A 21,107-nucleotide genomic window follows, 5' to 3' on the forward strand; every position below is an offset into this window, starting at 1 on the left:
GTGTCCGAACTATTTAGTGTGACGTGTCGTAGTAACGAGTGTGATGTGTGATTGAGCGATACCCATGCCAATATCCATGACGCAAGACACCCAATCGGACACCCAGTTCTTCCAAGATCTTAATACAAAATCCCAGTACGGAGTAATTCAACCCCATATTTTGTAGACTTCCGATGAGATTTACAGATCTGACCGATAATCGGAATTATCCTTGCATATCCCCCCGATACTACTCCGTATCATAGATCCTAAGCCAGCAGAGATGAGAATACCACATTACAAGCAAACTTGGCAGATACCCAGGGTCTTCTAATGATCAAATTTAGACCCAGGGGTAGATTATATGAATATACAAATGTACGAATAAATCGATAGGTCAGGCTAGGCACCCGTGTGCCGATTGCAAAGCGTTGGCAGTATGGAGTAGTGTTAGTGGCGCTATACTAGTGATGGGATTAACTGGGCACATTCCCCGGATGGAGTACGAGGTAAGAGCGACAAAATTGCAGGACTGTGATAGCCCTGTGGAAATTAGGAGAGCCCCGTCACAAAAACATTGAGTGGGACAAGGATCCCTTTGTTTCCTATTCCTTGCCTCTTACTCCGTAGTTCATTGCGGGTTCGGCGCACAGTACGGAGTATGTACTACATAGGTATACTCTGTAGAGATCGGCATTGAGTCTTTTAGGTAATATTGTCGAGCTTGTGCGCTTCTTTTTTATTTTTCTCTTCTTTTTTTAGTTGAGGGTCATAGCTCCATGAAAATCATACGGATCTGCAAAATTGAGAGTCAGAGCAATATTGTGCCGAGACAGCTTTCCATCAGCTATATTGACCTACGGAGTACTCCGTAGTCAATGTATTAATGTATTAATGTATCAATGTACATGTACATGTACGTGTACCTTTTTTTTAAAAATTTTTTATTGCTTAATACGATCATCACCTCTTCCGGGACAAATAGGAAGTCACCGATAGTGTAAGTGCAAACGCCAGCACCACAGAGAGCCTATCGTCTTGGATAATATGACTGGATTTTCGGGCCCACTTGTCAAAAAAAAAAAAAAAAAAAAAAAGCCTCAGGGGTAAGGGTCAAATCAGCTGGTTCGGAGTACCTACACCCTCCTATATTGGGCATCTATTCGGATGTGGTTTGTGATCACGGACCATTTTCCAGATAGGCGAACAGACGCGATGTCTCCTGCGCGGCTGCACCGAAGGCACAATTCCAAATGGTCGAGTCTTGTCTTTCGTCTCCACTTAATATGACTAGCTTCAAGAAGTAGTGGAGATAGCGGGGTGAAATTGAGGATCTTTGGACAATAATATGTTTAAAGGGCAATTGAACATACGAGAATGGATTACCACTATATTTTTTTTTCCCGTGATAGTGTGACTGAGCAAGGATTAATAGATTGCAGGAAGAGGCCAGGGCTGGGGAAGTGAGACATACCCTATGATGCCTGGGAGAGACCCTTTGGATTCTCGCTTTTTTTTTCGGGATTTGTAAATTCAGAGAAGAAACGAGTAATGGCGTTCATAAGAGCACTAAGAGAGTTAGAGTTGTTTCACTTGCTTCAAAGATCGACTGAATGTCGAAGATGCCTACTGATTTTAGCGTGTGATTCGGCGTTCTTAGGTGGAGCGCGGCAAGAGTCGAGATCCAACGGGCCTCGGGGAGTCGGAGAAGGGGGCAGAAGGGGGGGGGGGAGTTGTTGAGTCGGAGGACTTCCCTTGAACTTCCCTTGGACTTCCTGTGAATTTCTCTTCTTTGGAAGTGGAAATTAGCGCAATTTCCACGCAGAACCATGTCCTCTTGCTTTAGTCGCTGTTGGTCTAAAATTAACCTGCATCCATAACCATTCAGACATATAGGTATGTTGTATTTAAAGTCTCTGGTCTTCAGTCAAGTCCCTGTTTTTTAAAGACCAGGTCGATGTTGATTAACCTACGTAGAAGTGCGGTGATATTGGATGTTAGTACTCCGTACTCCGTACATAACCGACATTCTTGTTACCCGCGCGCCAGCTCATGCGGTTGCATGCAAATGATATCACATTCGAAATGGCACATATGTACGAGGTAATATATCAAGATATAGCAAAATAGAATGAATTGAAACGATGCGAAAAAAAAACAAAAAAAAAAACAAAAACAAAAAAGCAAAATGACCACCTGCAATACAGTAATTCAAAATTCCAACCAAAATGCATCGTATAATAATCCAACAACGCCAAGGAAATGAGACTTTATGCTATGTGAAAGACGTTAACTCCTGATAGGAATCGCATCTCATGAAGTCCTGTAAATCAAAGCAAATAAGAGCAAATTCAACGTGGCTCTGGCCAGCAGATCCCGTAATGGCAAAACCATGCAACCCATAAAAATCATAGCCAAAATGGATGATATACCCCTCCGATATGTATTTCGACCCATAGAATAGAATCAACTGTCTCTGTCATTAACTAGCTGAGCGGCGGTTGTTCGACACTCGTTGGCGCTGCCTGGGCATGAGCGAAGACGGCTCAGTGTTGCTGGTGGACTTGGCCACGTTGCGATGCTTGTCTACACAATCATGTCTATTTGCTCATATCAGCACACAGGTACACATTCAATGAGAATAAATATTCTAGGAGCTTACCTAGCCAAACTATCCTGGCGACTGAAACGCCGGTCGCAAGAGTCACAGCTGTACCTCCGAAGCCCGAGATGAACCTAGTGGCCTCATTAGTGGTTGTTTTTTGACCCTTTGGGTCTCCCTACTCACGGTATTCATGTGTCTTTTGAGATCCGAGCTTCGTCCAAATGTCTTGTGGCAGTCTTCGCACGGATGGTTGTGCTTCCATTCAGGGTTGTGCATCTTCTGGTGCTCCTTGCAGTTGGAGCGTCGGGTGAATTTGGCGCCACAAATTGGACATTCCAGGCCACTAGCAGATACCAGTCTGCCGTTTGAGGAGCCGCGCTCTCTTTTGCTTGAGTTTGTGGCACTATCGGTTCCTTCGGACGCTTGAGGTTGCGGCACGACTTGCCCAGTGTTGATGCTGTGTCCAGAGGATCTGTATCCAATATCCTCTCCCATCGCTCCGAGGTAGGAAACATTGTTGACTGGTAATAGGGGCACCGTCGAGGCAATGCACGCATCCGGAAACACACTCTGGCCCCATTGTCCTGCGGCTCCGTTCGCTACAGTGACCGGAGTAACATCCGATGGCGTTGTCGGCCCCGAGCAAGGAGTTTGCATCCAAATATCGGTCATTTGGGCTGGGAAGACGTTCTGGCCAGGGACAACCTCCATGGCAGAGTTGTAACTGGGGGATGCGCTCATCGCCGGGGGGCTGTAGAATCCCAGTGAAGTCTCCGAAGCATTGTTGACAAGTCCGCTGTAAACTGGTGGATAGCATGGTCCGCTGGAATAGTCGTCATAGGATAATTCGAAGGTGGGATTTGGCGCTCCAGGAACTAGTTGTGATGGCAGCGTAGGCGTGGGAGGGAAGACCCTCAGTTGACCGAATGCATTCTCGATTTCGCAGCGGGAGATGCCCAGACCAATAGGGGAGACCCCTCGTTGGGACGAGGTAGAAATGGGAGAAGAGTATACCGAAGAAGTTTCGCGAGACCGTATATCCTCTCTTCGCGGGGATGTGATTGAGGGATGAACTAAATTCCGATTCATGGTGTAGAGAAATCCAATAAAAGAATAAGAAGTGTATTCCCATCAAACCAACCAAAGGGCTAGTCTATATCAGAGTGAGCAAAGAATGGCGATAACCCCAAGTATATATAGTAAAGGCTTTTGAGTCAACAGCTTCGCTGTTGGTGATTGACAGCGGCAGCATACATCGGTGGCTGAGAGGAGGGTAGTGGACAGGGTATGAATTCATTGGAGAAGAACTTGCGCCGCATCGACACCGACAGATGTTGAAGATTCAACGACTTGACGCCGTAATAGACAAGGCAGATTCGGAGAAGAAAGGGTCTGTAATTGCGGTGGAAGAGAAAATCGGGTGGGGGGGCATTAAGGGCCGGGGGGGGGGGTCAAGGGTAATTCGGACAAGAGATCGATGACAGTCCAGGTCTGGCACATTTGCACAGGCTAGCCCCCCAAGAGAGATCAAGATATACTATGCCATAGCCATCTAGGGCAAATCATTACATTTCCAGCCTAGTTTCGGACACTTTTCTAGAGATCGTAATAACCCTGTAAGAACCTGCTACATAAGAAGTTTATGACGATGCATAACGGCGGCTGTTGGGTTTGTCTGGAAAAGGCTAACCATCCCTTTCATCACCGTTGGGCTGGTCTGCCCAACCGAGACGTGTTCCATGCAGGTAGTAGCCATACAGAAACATCAGCAGAGCCCGAGTCTCTGGGTCGGCTTGGCGAGGTGCATTGGTGTGTCGAGGGCCTGTTGACCATGAGCACAGCCCGCATATTGCTGAGACGGTGGGGAATGTATTTTTCTGACGAAACCCAGAATAGGAGAAGTTGATTAACTCACGAACACGACTAATTATCGTGACCCCAGTGGTATGCGGGCCAGCCCTTCCGAACCGTTCGATCCCTTTGGCTTCATGTATACCATAGCGCGGAAACTCCACATCGACTCCACAGGTAATTGACGCGCCCCCGGACAAACTGTAGCTCTCTATAAGATGTATCCGAATTCAACTTCACCGTGATCTATTTACTCGTTTTCTCCTCCTGTGGATCGAACATGAAATTGGTTGGAAAGGAGAACCAATCTTGAAACGCCAGGGACAGGGGGGGGGGAGGGGGAAAGCCAAAAAAAGAAAAAAGAAAGGAAAATTGGAGGAAATTAAAAAAGTGAACCCCGAAAAAGACCACCAAGCCTGTTTTGATTAGGCTGTTCATCGATATGGTTGTTCAGAATATCGAACGGTTTTTTGTTGTCAGGGTGTGGCTCGACGACTAGCGCCGAGTCCGGCCCTGCAGGGGGCGTGCGTGGCCTTAAGCGCCAGGGAAGTGGCCCCTCTACCGCGCCTTTTGAGCGCACATCAACTCCACAATCACAAGCCAAATCACCAGGAAAAACATGCTAATTTGTGTTTGGAGTTGTCACTTTTGCTGGGCAATGGCCTCCACTTGGGTTCGTAGTCGTTCTATCGTGTCGATCAAGTCCGCAAGCTGCGGTACTTGCCCGAACTGCCCCATGTCTAGCTCACGCACGGCTTGTTGATCCACACTGGGTGCCTTTCCAGGGCCTAGGCGATTTGTTTCAACTACGGAGGGGTGGTGTGGGTCCTGGCACCGGGGACCAGTCGGGTTTTCAGAAGCTCCTGGGCGTGTCGACATTGGAGGAAGCAGGCTGTTCTGTCGTTTGGAATTTAGCCATTTCGACTCGTACGCCCATATCAATGCAACAAACGGGAGATGAGTGGCTCGAAGCAAGACAATTCGTACACGGCGAACGGTTCCGGCAGAGAGAAAAAGCCGCATGGGGCGGATACAGAAGAGGGGAATAAGATTCTGCCCGAGTATATTAGCTTGGAAATATTCCAGAACATACAAAGAAAGATTCAATTCAAGGATCAGACGCTAACTGACCAGGGGTGGCATGAAGTATGTCAGTCGTCGAGAATTGCTGCTTTCCAGGACATAGATCGCCAATCTGATTGGCTGGTCAGTCCAAATGAAATTTTCCATGGGGCAGTGCCAAATTTCAGAAAGACAGGGATGTTTATGCTTGTATACTTACTGGAAAAGGTATTCTTCTCGAGCATGCCGCATCACCTATTACAAAAAGAAATTAATCGGCTGCCATGCAACTATAGTAGACGGTATTTACTTACCCCTTCAAGGCTCATGCTCATCAAACTAATCAAGGATGAGAGAATGAGAGTATTGGTCATGAGGGCGAAAGTAAGCCTGTAGGTCATTCCAGTCAGTATCTTTTGCATGTAAAAGAAACCGCTGCGTGGAAGTAGCTGTAACTCCCCGTGTGCTAATGACGCCCAAAAAAAAAGTCATGCAACTGAAGGTCACTTGCATATTGGAACGTGATCAAAAGCACATGCGACTTCTTTTTTCATGTGTGGCGCAATCAAATCAAGTCAGGGAACTCACATCAAGCCATAGCCGAAGATGGGGGAGATCTAAAAAAAATTAGCGTGTCAGTTCAACTTTACACGATAGCCAACCATTTTGTCAATATTCCGGGATGACTATTTGCTGCAGGACAGACGGTGCACACGACTTACTTCAGACGCGGTGTCCTATCATCCAATCAATTCAGCCACTGTCAGTGCATGTTCCAAAAAAAGAAAAAGAAGGAAAACGCACTAGTCCAAGAACACTCGATCTACCTCATGGTCAGTCAAAAAAAAAAAGAAAAAAGAAAAAAGAAAAAAGAAATGAGAGGGAAAAAAAAGGAGCGGTCATAACAGGGATTCTTTCACCGTACCCAAAGAACACTTTCACTAACAAATGTGACATAGTGCTGAGCGACAAGCGGTCACGCGCAAGCATAGTAAAGGTGGTCAAGAACCCTGGGAGCAATTCAGCGACTCAGCTCCGACATACTTCTCCTATCTAGGGCTGCATTGCTTAGCCACACTTACCAACATACAGTACTACCACCACTGGGAAAAACTTGAAGAATGCTTTCGTCTGAAACACATTGTCAATCAGCCTTGGGTCCTAAACCCACCTCCCACCTGGGCAAAAGGTCAGGAAAGCGCACCATCTCTTTCAATACTGGTATCTATTCATAGCCACAATCCGTCAGTCCTTTTCTAGAACGGTGATAGTTCATGCAGGATCCACTTACTAGACTGCCGAAGTATGAATTCAAGCTCACAAGTGAGCAGATCCTGTTCATTCCGTGTCAGCCCTGTCGCCCCAGCTAATTCCGCAAATAGCCATACCTCGGTACAAGAAATAGAGCCTCTAGAGATAGGATGTCGAATGAGAGCTCAATAATGGGGTTGTTGCCCTTCGCTAGCCCGATGATCCCTGTGGCGTCCTCATTAGTCGCACCATTGGCACGGATGACCTGCAACTAACGAGCCGCAAGGCAGGTTGAGCAGGTAGAGTGACTCACTCGTTATGACGAATGCCATTCCAACTCCAATTATGCTCAGGTTCCAAAGACTCCAGAAATCCATTTGATAGAAAACGACTCCGGCATCAATGATTCCACTCAATTCATCGTATGCAAAAGCGACGATCCACACATACATCACCGCTTCGAAAATGCCCACTGCCTCTTGTCTCCTTTCCACTAGGACTGCGTAGTAGAGAAAAAGGAAGGACATGAAGAATGCTGCTTCAAACATTTTCCGGTACAGAGGTACTCTCAGGCGTGAGTATGGATCAGACGTTCTAAGGAAGGAAATTGTCAGTACCTCCGTAAGACAATTTTTTGACCTGTCTAACCTTGTGTTAAAAATATGAGGTTTCTTGGTTGAATTCACTGTCAGGGAATCCCAGAAAACTATTTCACCCTTCCAAATACCATCGACCACCTTTTGAACAACTCGTTGACTCAGAAACCTCTTTGCATGGGCAATCGTTGCAATCTCCAGTGCATTCAAGCCAAAAAATTGGGAGTATCTCTCGGCGGCATAGATTTCCTCATGCCGTTGTGTATCTTGTGAGATTCCAGATAACTGAGTCTCCGTGGTCCTCTTGCCAAAAAGACGATAAAAAGAAGAGCTTGGCAAGAGAGGAGTGGCCTCACTTTCAGTTTGGCCTGTATCACCTTGGATAGATGCCAGGCCAGTATTGCCTGCTTCGGGTTCAATGATATTTGCCGAACCGCGCCGCGGTGTTGGTAGCTCTTCTAACAGAAACTCAATTGTCTCGCGCTGGTTCAGGTGACACAGGAATTGCCAGGCAACAAACTCGCAGGCTGCACCACGGCTCTCATTGAGGCCCCAGTCATCCTCGGTGGCAGTGGTGAAGTCCCATTTCAGAATCCTGGAGTTGTTAATCGACCAATCCAGTTCCAGGCGTCCTCTTTATGGTGAACTTACATCAGCGCTACAATGATGAAGGGATTGTGAGTATCATCTGCTAAAGCATGGACCAATTGTCTGAGACGGTGTCCTTGGGATCCGTACAGCATTTGCTCAAACGTGTAAGCCATATCACCCACGGCCATGCTAATGAAGCTACAAGGGGCTCCGTTAATTCTGCTTAATTAAAAAGGAAGCCAAGACTTACTTGAACAGCTTAGGAAGAACATCGAATAACGGTTCATCGGTTTCAATCACCGGAATTTCCGTATGATCCATGTGTGTATCCATCTGGAGTTCTACTTCGATTAGCGGGTCTCCCCCATGGTCACGGCCGGAACCAGTCCCATACCGACGCTGAACGTTGGATGTTGAAGCTTGAATCCAGGATTTCTTTTCCAATAAATTTAGCTTTTTGTTTTTGCTCTCCTTTTTTTTTTACCTAGCTCTCCTCTTCGGGGATAGGGCAGAACTGCAGGTATCTAAGACCGAGGTATCGATGAAAAGTCCATGTTGTTCAATCAGTGAGGGGTTCAGTTGGCCACAAATAAAAATGTAACAATGACCTTTGTCAACATTTAAGATAAAAATGATTAACAATATTCAATATGGAACAGCAAGAATTGCAAGAGGAAAAGGCGACGAGCTGGAAGTTGCCAACAACATCTTGCTGACCGCCTTGTGCACGTGTCAACGCGTCCAGTGACTTCATCAGCCTCGACACGACTCTCCTTATCGCATAGCTCTCTCCAGTCATCTCCATCTAATCTAGTCAATTTCTGACTCTGAATAACCATCATCAACCCTCCAACGGGGAGATGAGGGGCAGTCGACACCATGGGACAAGGCTACTCCCTCACAACCCTGTCCGCGGGGTCGGCGGGGATCGATGTGCCTGAATTATCGGACCTGGTGTATGAGAAGTCGATGGGGGGTGGCAGATTCATGAAAAGTATTCGCGCAAGGCAGCCAAATGGTCTGGTGTTCATCAAGGTTATCATGAAACCGTTCCCGACCATGGAACTGGAGCCATATATCAAAAACATCACGAGTATGTTTGGATGCTTTTTTATTATTTCAAGCTTCTAATGTCCATTACACTTCAGGGGAACGAAAGTTGTTATCGGACGTGCCAAATGCGCTAAGCTACCAGAGGATTCTTGAGACTGCCACGAGTGGATACCTTGTGCGCCAGTACATCCACAGCTCTCTCTATGATCGAATGAGGTATGTCTGTTGCCGCTGTTGTCAGCGAACGAAGCCTGATAAATATATAGCACACGGCCTTTTCTAGAGCATATTGAGAAAAAGTGGATTGCCTTCCAGCTACTGTGTGCTCTTAGAGATTGCCATTCACTAGACGTCTACCATGGTGATATCAAAACTGAAAATGTTTTGGTCACAGCCTGGAACTGGTTGTATCTTTCTGACTTCTCATCATCTTTTAAACCCACATTTCTCCCTGAGGATAACCCGGCAGATTTCTCTTTCTTTTTCGACATCTCCGGGAGACGCACCTGTTACTTAGCCCCCGAGCGGTTCTCTGTTGCCGGGGAAGAGCCCAGTGAAAGTGGCGTCAACTGGGCAATGGATATCTTCAGTGCTGGCTGCGTCATTGCGGAGCTCTTCCTTGAATCGCCGATCTTCAACCTGAGTCAAATGTACAAGTATCGCAAAGGGGAATACAGCCCAGAACACAGCCAACTAGCAAAAATCGACGATCCGGACATTCGAGAGTTGATCCTGCATATGATCCAACTTGAGCCAGAGTCTCGGTACTCAGCGGATGAATATCTGAATTTCTGGAAGGGCAAGGCCTTTCCGGAATACTTCTACAGTTTTCTCCACCAATACATGTCCCTCATGACCGATCCTTCTTCCGGGCGAACAGATGTGGATCCAGAATCAGCCAACCGAGGGGAGGCCGACGAACGGATTGAGCGAATTTACGTAGACTTCGATAAAGTATCTTACTTCCTCGGTTCCAACAACCGGGGCATTGGGGCTCTATCTAATGTCCCATTCTCCAAATTGACAGGCAACACTCTCCCTGTGAGGCTTGATCTACCAAATGGTGAAAGCCAAATTTCAGCACCGCAGTCACAGCCAGATGAGGGAGCTCTGATTTTCCTAACACTTGTGGTATCCAACTTGCGAAATACAGCCAAGGCATCGGCTCGGATCAAAGCCTGCGATATCCTTATTGCATTTGCGGAAAGGCTGTCTGATGAAGCTAAATTGGATCGCATTCTTCCGTACATCATGGTCTTATTGACTGATCGGACCGATGCTGTCAAGGTCGCCGCAATTCGCACCTTAACCCAATTACTGAAAATGGTCCAGGTAGTTTCTCCAGTCAATGCCTATCTATTTTCCGAATACATATTTCCAAGGCTCCAGCCATTCGTTGCTACCTCCAACAGCAAGTCAAGTGTCATGGTGCGTGCGGCATACGCCTCATGCATTGCGTCTTTGGCCCAGTCATCCTTGAGGTTTTTGGACATGATCCAGGCATTGCGTTCCGATACCCGTCTAGCTGCGTTGATCCCGGTGGGCTTTGAGCCCCGATGGACTGAGGATGCGACTTATCACAATCTCTATGACGTGGCTCGGGTCGATCTTCTGGAATACTTCGAGGTTCACACAAAGATGCTGTTGACAGACACGGATGCATCAGTTCGGCGGGCCTTTCTGGGCTCTGTGTCCAGCCTCTGTGTCTTTTTCGGCAATCTCAGAGCAAACGAGGTGGTCCTCAGCCATTTGAATACTTACTTGAACGATCCAGACTGGATTTTGAAATGTGCCTTTTTCGAGGCTGTCATTGGCGTCGCCACCTATGTGGGGAGCCTGAATCTCGAGCTATACATATTGCCGCTGATGGTTCAGTCCATGACTGAGCCCGAGGAATTCGTTGTTGAAAGGGTGATTCGATCTCTGGCAGCTATGGCTGACTTAGGCTTGTTTCAACGATCAACAACGTGGGATCTGCTAAATACCACTGTTGGATTTTTAGGGCATCCAAATATCTGGATTCGGGAGGCAGCAGTCAAGTTCGTGGTTAACTCCGCCAAGTTTTTATCAATCGCGGATGTTCATTCTATCCTGACCCCCATTATCCGGCCTTTCCTCAAAATCAAAATTGTTGTGTTTTCGGATACCCAAATGCTCGATGCACTCAAGCGGCCAATGTCGAGAAGTGTGTACGAAATGGCCTTCATCTGGGCGTCCAAATCAGATAAAGGTGTTTTCTGGAAGTCGCCAAGTCGCGATGGCATGTTCAGCTTGTCCGAGCCTGGATCATTCAGTCCTCGCGTGGGTCAACGGAATCCTTCCTTTACTATGGCTTCTCAATCAAAAAATGACGAGGACGAACAATGGCTTGGTCGGTTGCGAAACCATGGGATGGGCCCCGAGGACGAATTTAAGCTTCTTGCACTCAAAGACTACATTTGGAGGGTCTCATTGCGGCAATCGAGAGAAACCGATGTTCATTCAACTCCGCCCTTGAACGACATTGTCAGTTTGACACAACATGGAGTCAAGCCCCAGACCGTGTTCTTTGATAAGGAAATTAAAGATCAGTCGCGAGCAATTTCCTTGGACGTAAACGACGGCAACGTCGAAGATCCAAGACCGAGAACGATCGCAGATGCCTTGCTTGATGCTTCTACAACCATTGAGCGAATGCCCAGTGCTAAGCGCAAGCACTTGCGGTCGAAAAGCCAACTCTCGAAAGAGACGAGACGTACCTCGCATGTTCCTATCTTGGACGGAAATGACACTTCTTCATTGTCGTCGTCTCCAATGGCGTCATCACCGGCCGGGGGACCGTCGTCTCGTCCATTGTCCCCTCCGAACCTTGATAATGACCAAAGGCTTTCCAGTCGCCGACCGAGCCCTGGACAAGATGGCTCATTGCCATCAAATAACACAGACACCCGCAGTCTATCCGATCGTGTACATAAAAAGTCTAGCGCGATGAGTTTGTTGAGTCGCAAGGACACCGCCAAAGCCTACGCTGAAACAGGCACAAGCTCCGCGAACGCCTTTGGAAAGGTAGACGCACCGGTCCAAAGAGGAGGCACACCCCGACCATTGACACCATTGCTCTCAACCGAGCACAAAACAGCCCAAGTAATGGCGCAGAAATATCGTGCACACCATTCGTATGGGGGCAACGACCCAGCGGTTCTGCGACTGCTAGACAACGTCTTCGAGGAAAACTACCCTACGGACTTATTTGACCTAGGACCATATGTCAAAGAAGTCGACCCCCGCCAACCGATCCGCAGCGCCACTGATCAAGAGCCAAGTAAGATCTGGAAGCCCAAAGGGAATCTGGTCGCGACTTTTGGCGAACATAGTGCGCCAATCAATCGTGTCGTGGTAGCACCAGATCACTCCTTCTTTGCTACCGCATCCGATGATAGCACGGTGAAGATTTGGGATACAACTCGTCTTGAAAGGAACTTAACCCCTCGATCCCGTCAAACTTACCGTCATGCAATAGGCTCGCGTGTGAAAGCTTTGACCTTTGTTGAAAATACCTACACTTTTGTCAGCGCGGCCACCGATGGCAGCATTCATGCCGTTCGAGTCGACTACCAGAAAGTAAGTCAGACGGCCGCCCGATATGGCAAGCTTCAAATTGTTCGCGAATATCAGCTTCCCATAGCCGAAGACGGATCACCCGAATATGCGGTCTGGATGGAGCACTTCCGTGACGAAGGGCAGTCCACCTTGATTATTGCGACCAACACTTGTCGCATCATTGCGTTGGACATGAAAACTATGCTGCCGATCTACACCCTGGAAAATCCAGTTCACCATGGAACTCTAACTACATTCTGTTGCGACCGCAGACACCACTGGCTACTGGCCGGCACAACTCATGGGATCCTCGACCTGTGGGATCTCCGGTTCCGCGTGCGGTTGAAGGCATGGGGTCTTCCAGGCTGGGGTGCCATCAACCGGATCCAGCTACATCCCGTTAAGGCCCGTGGACGATGGGTTTGCGTATCTACTAGTGGCAGCCACGGCAATGAAATCACGGTGTGGGATATTGAGAAGTTCCGCTGTCGCGAGGTTTACCGAGCGACCCCACTGGGCGTTGGCAACAATGGCCCCAATGGCACTCATCATGGTTCCCGCGCCCCTCACGCCTACCCGACCCCTGTTGTGCCGAGTGATTACGAAGCGTGGCGGGTCGATGGCGACAGGCCAGAAGGGATGCTGAGTCGCTTTGCAACAAACGGCCCGGAACCGGGTACCCCATCTTCCAATAATCCGGCCGGCGATCGACTCGGCATCTGGGCGTTTGCGGTCGGCCTCAATGCCCCTGGCGAAGACAAAGACTCTAACACGAAATGTGGGTACATCATCTCCGCAGGATGCGACCGGAAGATCCGGTTCTGGGATCTCGCTCGGCCAGACCTATCCTCGATAGTCAGCGGGCTGGACTTCGTCTCAGATGGTAGTGCCAGTGGCAAGCCACACTATGAACAGTCCCAGCCCGGCCCTAGTCTCCTGGTTACCACCGAGCACCTTCCTAGCTCTCCCGGCACTAGCAATTCTCGAGATACTAGGAAGGGAGCCACCCCCAGACCGCCGCGTAGTACGGTCATCAGCCTGCAGCAGCAGATGTTATTGAAGAGCCATCTGGATATTATTCAAGATGTGGCGGTTTTGCGTGTGCCATATGGTATGGTTGTGAGCGTGGACCGTGCTGGTATGGTGTACATCTTTTCTTAGGCTTTCTTGGACATTCCATGTATGATATGCTTCGGTGGAACTTGAATAATGTCTAGAATTCTACTCCGTATTCCGCATAGCATGACCTAAGTATCCTCTAATTGTATTTTACGTGACTACAGACTATGGAGTACTCGGCACAAGAAATAGATTGCATCTGGTGTCTTTTTATAGATATTTTCTTCACTAGACAAGTGTGATTGAAAATGGAGTACTCCGTAGGGGAAATATATATTAATGGCTGCTACTCCGTACATAGTACATGCCTCGCCCCAACCCCTATCATGGATAATAATGCAAAATGGTACAACTAGCGAAGATATTGATCCCCCATGAGATTCAATTATATTGTGCAATATACCACTCCGCGAACACCTATTTACCTCAATACTATATACTAAAACTCCATTCTTGAGATCAAACCTTCCCCCAGATATCTGGGTACCTGAACGTAGTGTACCGGATACCTCGGGGCCGGCGGGTTCGAGTTGCATGAACTAAGGTACCGGGTACGACGCCTATTGGTACTTATATTTTGCTGGGGAGAGCTGTGTTGTGGGTCATTGCGCGAAACACTGGGTGGATCCGGTTGTGGATCGGCAGACCAGAGACCCTAATGAGGCTTAGAGCAGGGAGGATTCTGGAAAGGCTTCGGAGGAATTCCAGGAGATATTTTATATTGTCCAAAGTACGGAGTAAACACTATTAATTAAGCCTGCGCTTTTTCCTGTTGGCTTTTACTGTTCAATGCTCCGTACAATGTACAGAGAGAGAGGATGGCATTGGCTATCTGCAAATTAAAATAGTACATATGTAATCTACTATAATAGATAACGAAGAATTTTGAGAGGGGAGATTTAAAAAAAACAAAAGTTTGATTGTAAATTCACCTGGGGGCAAAGAAACTTGCCTTATAATCTCGGACAGAAAACTCTCCGGGTTTATATTTATACATGGTAATAAATACAAAGTATAAAGTACTAACTAATTAGGTAGTATGATGTACTTTAAACATTGTGCATTGTAAATAATGAGGGTGGTCGCCAGTAATCCTACGACATATGGAGTATGTATCCAATGGCTGGTTCTTGGGATCTTCCCATGTGCGATCTCGAGTCTTCGTCAGATCTCTGTTACCATGTACATACATGTACGGAGTGGTTCCTTACCACATGGATCCAGAACCTTGCGAAGTCGTGCGTGAGGGGCTCATCCGGGAAATGAGATCTCCGCCGAAACTGCCAGACTGAGTAGCTCGGTAGGGTTAGTAGCTTGGTTTGCCCGCTTTGACGGGTTAACACGAGTCGAGTAGAGTTTGCCAGAAACGGGAAGGAGGGAGGAGATATGGTATATATTCCGAGGGTATATATATTGTACATCGTACTATATATGTTCTTTTCCCAATGTCCAATGGATTCCAAGGTTATAATACGGATACACATCTTTAAGATCATTTCCAGGGGGTCAGATTGCATAACCAAGGTTAGAGGATCGAACCGATGGGGACTGGTCAGGGGAGCTGACCAATCATATAAACTATTTACTAGTTCGGACGGGTAACCAGACAGGATATCCATGGCTAATGATCTTTCAATTCGGCCGCAAATGAAATCAGATGATCGACATAGTAGGGATATCTGGATATTTGTCAAACCGAATTAGTGAAATAGTAAAGTGATGAAGTGGTTGGAGTCTCCTAACTGCTCGCAGGCGAAACATAGGAGCTTGCATATATATATATATATATGGTCGCACTGCAGATTACCGGGAGGATATGAGTTGAGTATCCAGCGTGAAAATGAACAAAGAGGTGAAACGAATCAGAAAGAATAGGCAAAATCTAACGTTGCCAACGGGTGTTGGATATATCATTCCTATCTCTTTTGAGTGCTTTGAATAATCATATTATATTAAACCCTGAAGAAAACAAGAAAAAAAAAAATCAAAAAGTAAAAAAAAAAAACTTGAAACAATAAACATTTAAATACACTCCTTAAATACCTCCCGTACGCAAAATACCGTAACAACTAATTAAAGTGGAGAGAACTCCTTGTCTTTAATTCCCTCGATTCTGCTTCTTCTCCTATTTGTCCTTCCCCCTAAACCTCTTTCTTGGGTTTCTGTTTTTCAACTGCAGTTGTATGCATATGGCGGGTGTGTTCTCGAGTCTTGAGTATTATTGAAGTTTCACCGGGGCTTCTCACACTCTCTCTAATATCTCCCCGACTTTCCTTGATTCTTGAGTAAACCCTCATTTCGAACTGCACTCAAGTAGTGCTTCCTCAACTCCCTACGTTCCTATATTTTAGAGGAATCTCAACCCCGGATTCTCAAACGCTACATACTCTTTGACTCGATACACTCAACCACCCCGATATATAAATTTACATCGCAACAATGGTCCATTCTCTGCGAGAACATGGGTCCTTTGTCCGCCCATCCACTCGGGATCGGCCTACGACACGCGGCGAAGGTGAAAATTCGCTGGTCGTTCCTAGCCGTACGTCGTCGTTGCACTCGCGCATCACTCAGCCTATTCCGTCCACACTCAGCATTAAGCCCGCTCAGCGGACACCGAAAACACTCACTCATGCTTACATGGTATGTGGTGTCGGACGCGAACCTTCACAATGGGTCAAAGCGCCTGCCCCCGCCCAGGGCAAGATTGGTCACATGAAGGGAGCCGTCAGTCAATTCTGGCTCCCCGAGATTCTGGGAAGCAGCCCTCGACTAGAACAAGACAATGAGATCGCACGAGCTCTACACTCGGCTATGCGAGCATGCTTTCCTCACGACGTGGAGATCTGCACCGGCAAGAGCCAGCCTCATTGTGCACACCACGCGTTTGTATTGCAACAGGACTCTTCTCACACTCTATACGGTATCGCGCTGCGCGTTTGGTCCCGTGCCGATGAGAAGCGTGCGGAGACTATCCGCGAGCTGCGCAAGAAGACGGAGCCGGACTTTTACGACAACCCCGATGAGACCTACTGGATTCCTTACTGCTTGAGCTTCCTCTCCCGGTATCCCCTCTACGACCTGCTAGGTGACTACCTCCGAGGTATGTGGATCCACTGGAACAAGGCCACCAACCTGTTCCACGCCGAGGAGGTCTCCCGCATCCTCAGCTTCCCGGCCCCGCGTCTCAATGACTTGGTCCGCATTGATATGAAGGATTATGCCCTATGCTATCAGTTCCCCTCGTCGCCCACCGGCTTCCAGAACTTTGCCATGTGGCCATTGTTCACTTGTCTTTCGATCCCCAACATTGTCGGCGTGATCGAGGCTGCTGTCTCACCTACCCGCCGTATCATTTTCGTCAGCCACTACCCGGCGATGCTGACTGTCGCTGCGGAAACCATTCGCTACTGCGTTCGCGTCTACGAGTGGAGTGGTCTTTACGTGCCCGTGGTTCACGCCCGCCACGTCAAGGAGTTGGTACAGGAGCCCGGTCCCTACATCCTGGGTATCACTGCCGAGTGCCGGACTCTGTTCAATGCCCCGTCTGATGCCCTCGTGGTCGATCTCGATCGCAACTTTGTCCTCACCTCCAGCCCTCCTAATGTGTTGAACCAAGGTCAGCGCACCAAGTTCATCAACCGCATGACCCAATCCCTGAATGGTGATGTCTCGCCTTCCGGTGTGCCTCCGCACCTGCGCACTGCCTACGCTGGCGGCAAGCTCATCCCGGCTGGCCAAATCATCGTCATGAGAGGAGAGGTCGAAAGCATTGAAGAACCGCAATGGTGGAACCAGGATGCTGTCATGGGCGTCATGGACCATGTGTGCGAGAAGCTGGTACGTTTACTCACCTCAATGTCACCAATCACAATCAAAACTAACGTTATATCTATTAGGGCCGCAACACCGGTATGAAGGCCATATTCGGTGGCTCCGTCAAGAAGCCTCTCATGACCAAGGTTTCCATGCGTCATCTCAACGAGATCGTTCGTGAGCGCAACCAGTACTCTCGGGATGCCATGGAAGCTTGGCAAGACTTCATCAACCTCAAGGGTAGAATGGACACCGAGCTCAGCAAGGTCACCAAGCGCAATAACTTCTTGGTCGAGGAGCTTGAGACCTGGAAGCAGCAGTTCCTCAAGTTCCAGGCCTTTGCTGAGCAGCTCACCAAGGAAACCTCGGAGCTCAAGGTCAAGATCGAAACCCACAAGCGCGAGAGCCGTCGCCTCACTGGTCTTATTGACCAACAAAAGGACGATGTGGCTCGCCTTACCCTACGCCTGTCTGGTACTGAGAAGCAGCGCGACGATGCTCTCGAAGCACTGGTTCTCCAGCAAGAGATTGCTGAAGAGCTTGAGCGTGAGCGCAAGCGCAACCAGAAAGAGATCTCTGCCCTGTGGCACACTAATGCGACCCTCGCCCGCGAGCGTGAAGATGCCCAGCGCGTTGTCATGCATCTGCGCAGCCTCATTAATGGCCAGAGCCACCACATGGAGCACATCGTCCGCTCCATTGGTAGCAGGTCGGAGATTACTGAAATGGTCGAGCAGGGCTACGAAGACGCTCCCGAGGAGCCCAGTGAGGATGTGTCAGTTGCTGAGTCGAAGGAGTCCGTCAAGACGGCTAGGGATGTCAATGGTCACAATACTCTGGTAAATGATATGAAGCCCGAGCTAGAGCAGCATTTGCTGAACCTCGGCAAGGATCACAAGACCCTTGCGCGTCTTAGCATCACAGATGTCGCAGACCGCTACCTGCGCGACAAGACCGATGCCATCGCGGACATCATCCGCAGCATCAGCGACCAGTGCGCCGCCGCCGTTGAAGGCCTGCATCTGGCCCAGAACGCTGAGGACGATGAAGAGGCCGAGAACGCCAAGCTCCACCAGAACGACAAGCTCAACCAGCACGACCGTCTTGGCTCTGACTACGACAACATGGACGGCCGCTCCACCCGCGCCCCTAGCGAGATCAGTGACGCTGACAACAGCTCTCTCCACCCGGACAACCGTAACTCCAGCATCCCCCCAACCCCGGATCTGGTCCACAACCGCTCCAGCACATCTATGTCTATGGTCAGCAGCTCGACGTTCCCCGAGCGGTCAAGTCAGCAGTATGGCCCCGGCGATATCCCGACCCGGATCGTTGAGGATGATGATGAGCATGCTCACGAGACTGAGAACGGTGATGACCAGCAGACTGAGCGCGGCACTCTGTCCAAGCAGAATAGCGAGGATCTCATGCGGCCCACTGCCACACGGGTGATCTAGCTTTCCCATCAGCTTTCCAGGTTAGATGACTGAGACGATCTTGTTTGTGTTTTTTTTTTCTCCTTCTCTTCTTTGTCCATTCCTTATTTCTCCTTCTGTCTGGCGAGGCCTTCCCCCATTTTTTACTTCATCTGTGCAGTATCCTGAATACGCACATACGCTTTGGTTGTCTGGCGTCTTTCTCATTTTTCGTCGTGTCGATTACTTTTGATCTTCATTATATCCACCCGACCATCTGTGTTTTCTTGTCCAATAATTTATGGTCATTTTGTTGCCTTCCCGGGACTTGTTATATTTTTTCTCTCTTTTTCTATTTCATATTGCCCTGTTCTCTCCCCCCGAGGAATTCGTTTTTTATGTGTCGTGCCGTCTGAGATGGAACGGCTTGATTTGTTTGATTTGCGCTCATCTCGAAGAGAGAGCTCTCCACTTTGCACCACCATCCGCACTGTCTGCGGACGATATTTCCTACTTATCTACAGTCCTTGATCTGGATTGATCCAATATGCTAGGGTCTATATAGCTCCCTGCCCGATTAAAATGGATTCTGTGAATTTGAACTTTTTTCAATTGTCACAACTTACACCTATCGTAGCCAAGCCTTCGAAGGGCTTATGGAATTATGTATGTCTCCTTTTAGGATTCAAATGTTATTCATGAAATATGTTCATTATTCGACTGCAACCCAATGCCTAGGACCCCATTTCAAGCCAACTTCCCCGGCACAACAGGATGTCCAGCACTCAATCCACCACAAACCGCCCAAGCCTGTCCATTAACATAGCTACTCTCATCACTACCAAGGAAGAGCGCAACACGCGCAACTTCATCAGCAACAGCTCCCCGCTGCAACGGGTTCAATTGCCCGACCTTGCGCTCCGTGCCGCGCTCCCGTGCTCGGTCAAATACCGACTGCGTCATCCCCGTCTCAATCAGCCCGGGGCAGATCGCGTTCATGCGAATACCCGACCCAGCGAGCTGGTACGAGACAGTCTGCGCGATTGATACGACTGCTGCCTTTGAGGCGGAGTAGTCGGTTGAGCCAGCGTTGGAGCGAAGGCCTGCTACAGATGCTGTGCCGATGATTGAGCCGCCTGGGTATGGCTTTGAGGCGGAGGTTATCTTCATTGCTGGGGCAGCGTGTTTGGCTGCTAGGAAGACGCTGTTTGTCCGGTTTGGTTAGATTCGTTTGGGTCTTGGGGAACTATGTTTGCCTTGTTTCAAGGATTGGATGCACGTACCCGAGAGCATTTACTCGCATCGTGTCTAGGAATCCCTCACCGTCGATCTCGGTGAACAGCTTCGGTTGGCCTACCACGCCCGCGTTCGCGAAGAAGACGTCTAGTCGGCCGTATTTGCCAACTGCTTCGTCGATTACTTTACTCAGGGCTTTCTCGTCGGCCGCGTCAAATGAGCGCACATGAATGTCTACGTTTGGGTAGAGGGACTCCAGCTCCCGCTTGTGCGTTGCCAGATGGGTGTTGCTGAAGTCGCAGATGTAGACTGCTTTGGCGCCATTGTTGGCGAATTGGTGCGCGCTAGCACGGCCAATGCCATTGGGAGAGTTTGCGCCTGGGCTTTAATTGGTATGGGGCCTTTGAAATGGCGTTAGGAAATAGTACTTACCGGTCACGATTACTACCTTATCCTTGACCCGGCTGCACATTCAGACGTTAGTCATGCACCCAATCCTGCAATGTATGCAATTCGAGAAGCTGATGTAACCAGAATAGAGCTATAAGCTTCAAGACTACTTACGGTCCTGCAGAATCAGGGGCAACATGACGGATCTTGGGGATATCCTCGAACGTGCCCTCGGAGGGAATACCCTCAACGAGCTGCTTGCTCAGGGCTTGAAGACGTTGCTTTGCTGCTGCAGACATAATTATAAAGCTATGAGTGATTGTAAAGGGGGTTTGATATATAAAAAAACGAATTGAAGGTGCTAGAAGAACAGGTTCAATTGCGGCAGCTGTGTAGTTATAACAGCTCATCAGCTTTCCCCACTATGTCGGTTATGCGGAGAGCCGAGGCTCCAGGACTACGGCAGGGCATAGGTACCAGCATTGCACTACAGTCACGTGGTACATATATACGCATTGAGTCACATGATACTTACCTGGTCACGTCATGTGCCGTAGGGTATCA

At 48.6% G+C, this 21,107-nt stretch overlaps 5 protein-coding genes across 5 annotated transcripts; 2 read left to right on the forward strand and 3 right to left on the reverse strand.

Moving 5' to 3' along the window:
- Positions 1 to 2,461: 2,461 nt before the first annotated feature.
- N7537_007236 (uncharacterized protein) lies at positions 2,462 to 3,673 on the reverse strand (the record flags this gene model as incomplete). Its single annotated transcript, XM_056898293.1, has 3 exons — positions 2,462 to 2,579; positions 2,642 to 2,715; positions 2,768 to 3,673. The coding sequence occupies 3 exons, from the start codon at positions 3,671 to 3,673 to the stop codon at positions 2,462 to 2,464; spliced, it is 1,098 nt and encodes a 365-aa protein (XP_056754078.1).
- A 1,404-nt stretch (positions 3,674 to 5,077) lies between these two features.
- Positions 5,078 to 8,256, reverse strand: N7537_007237 (uncharacterized protein; the record flags this gene model as incomplete). Its single annotated transcript, XM_056898294.1, has 16 exons — positions 5,078 to 5,488; positions 5,567 to 5,630; positions 5,718 to 5,752; positions 5,812 to 5,887; positions 6,086 to 6,114; positions 6,220 to 6,234; positions 6,302 to 6,320; positions 6,423 to 6,507; positions 6,580 to 6,628; positions 6,702 to 6,722; positions 6,789 to 6,831; positions 6,886 to 6,973; positions 7,062 to 7,342; positions 7,397 to 7,939; positions 7,996 to 8,133; positions 8,186 to 8,256. The coding sequence occupies 16 exons, from the start codon at positions 8,254 to 8,256 to the stop codon at positions 5,078 to 5,080; spliced, it is 1,968 nt and encodes a 655-aa protein (XP_056754079.1).
- Positions 8,257 to 8,733: 477 nt separating this feature from the next.
- Positions 8,734 to 13,728, forward strand: N7537_007238 (ubiquitin-binding serine/threonine protein kinase VPS15; the record flags this gene model as incomplete). Its single annotated transcript, XM_056898295.1, has 3 exons — positions 8,734 to 9,028; positions 9,084 to 9,204; positions 9,255 to 13,728. The coding sequence occupies exons 1-3, from the start codon at positions 8,815 to 8,817 to the stop codon at positions 13,726 to 13,728; spliced, it is 4,809 nt and encodes a 1,602-aa protein (XP_056754080.1). The 5' UTR covers positions 8,734 to 8,814.
- Positions 13,729 to 16,125: 2,397 nt separating this feature from the next.
- Positions 16,126 to 18,959, forward strand: N7537_007239 (DENN (AEX-3) domain protein; the record flags this gene model as incomplete). The annotated part of the gene is made up of 2 exons (XM_056898296.1): positions 16,126 to 17,526; positions 17,586 to 18,959. The coding sequence occupies 2 exons, from the start codon at positions 16,126 to 16,128 to the stop codon at positions 18,957 to 18,959; spliced, it is 2,775 nt and encodes a 924-aa protein (XP_056754081.1).
- A 705-nt stretch (positions 18,960 to 19,664) lies between these two features.
- N7537_007240 (SDR family NAD(P)-dependent oxidoreductase) lies at positions 19,665 to 20,842 on the reverse strand (the record flags this gene model as incomplete). Its single annotated transcript, XM_056898297.1, has 4 exons — positions 19,665 to 20,121; positions 20,201 to 20,531; positions 20,586 to 20,617; positions 20,718 to 20,842. 4 exons carry the CDS (start codon positions 20,840 to 20,842, stop codon positions 19,665 to 19,667), a joined length of 945 nt encoding a protein of 314 aa, XP_056754082.1.
- Positions 20,843 to 21,107: the final 265 nt, after the last annotated feature.

The sequence above is a fragment of the Penicillium hordei genome (genome assembly GCF_028827395.1).
Source record: "Penicillium hordei strain IBT 12815 chromosome Unknown utg000003l_segment0_segment0, whole genome shotgun sequence".
Classification (NCBI taxonomy): Eukaryota; Fungi; Ascomycota; class Eurotiomycetes; order Eurotiales; family Aspergillaceae; genus Penicillium; species Penicillium hordei.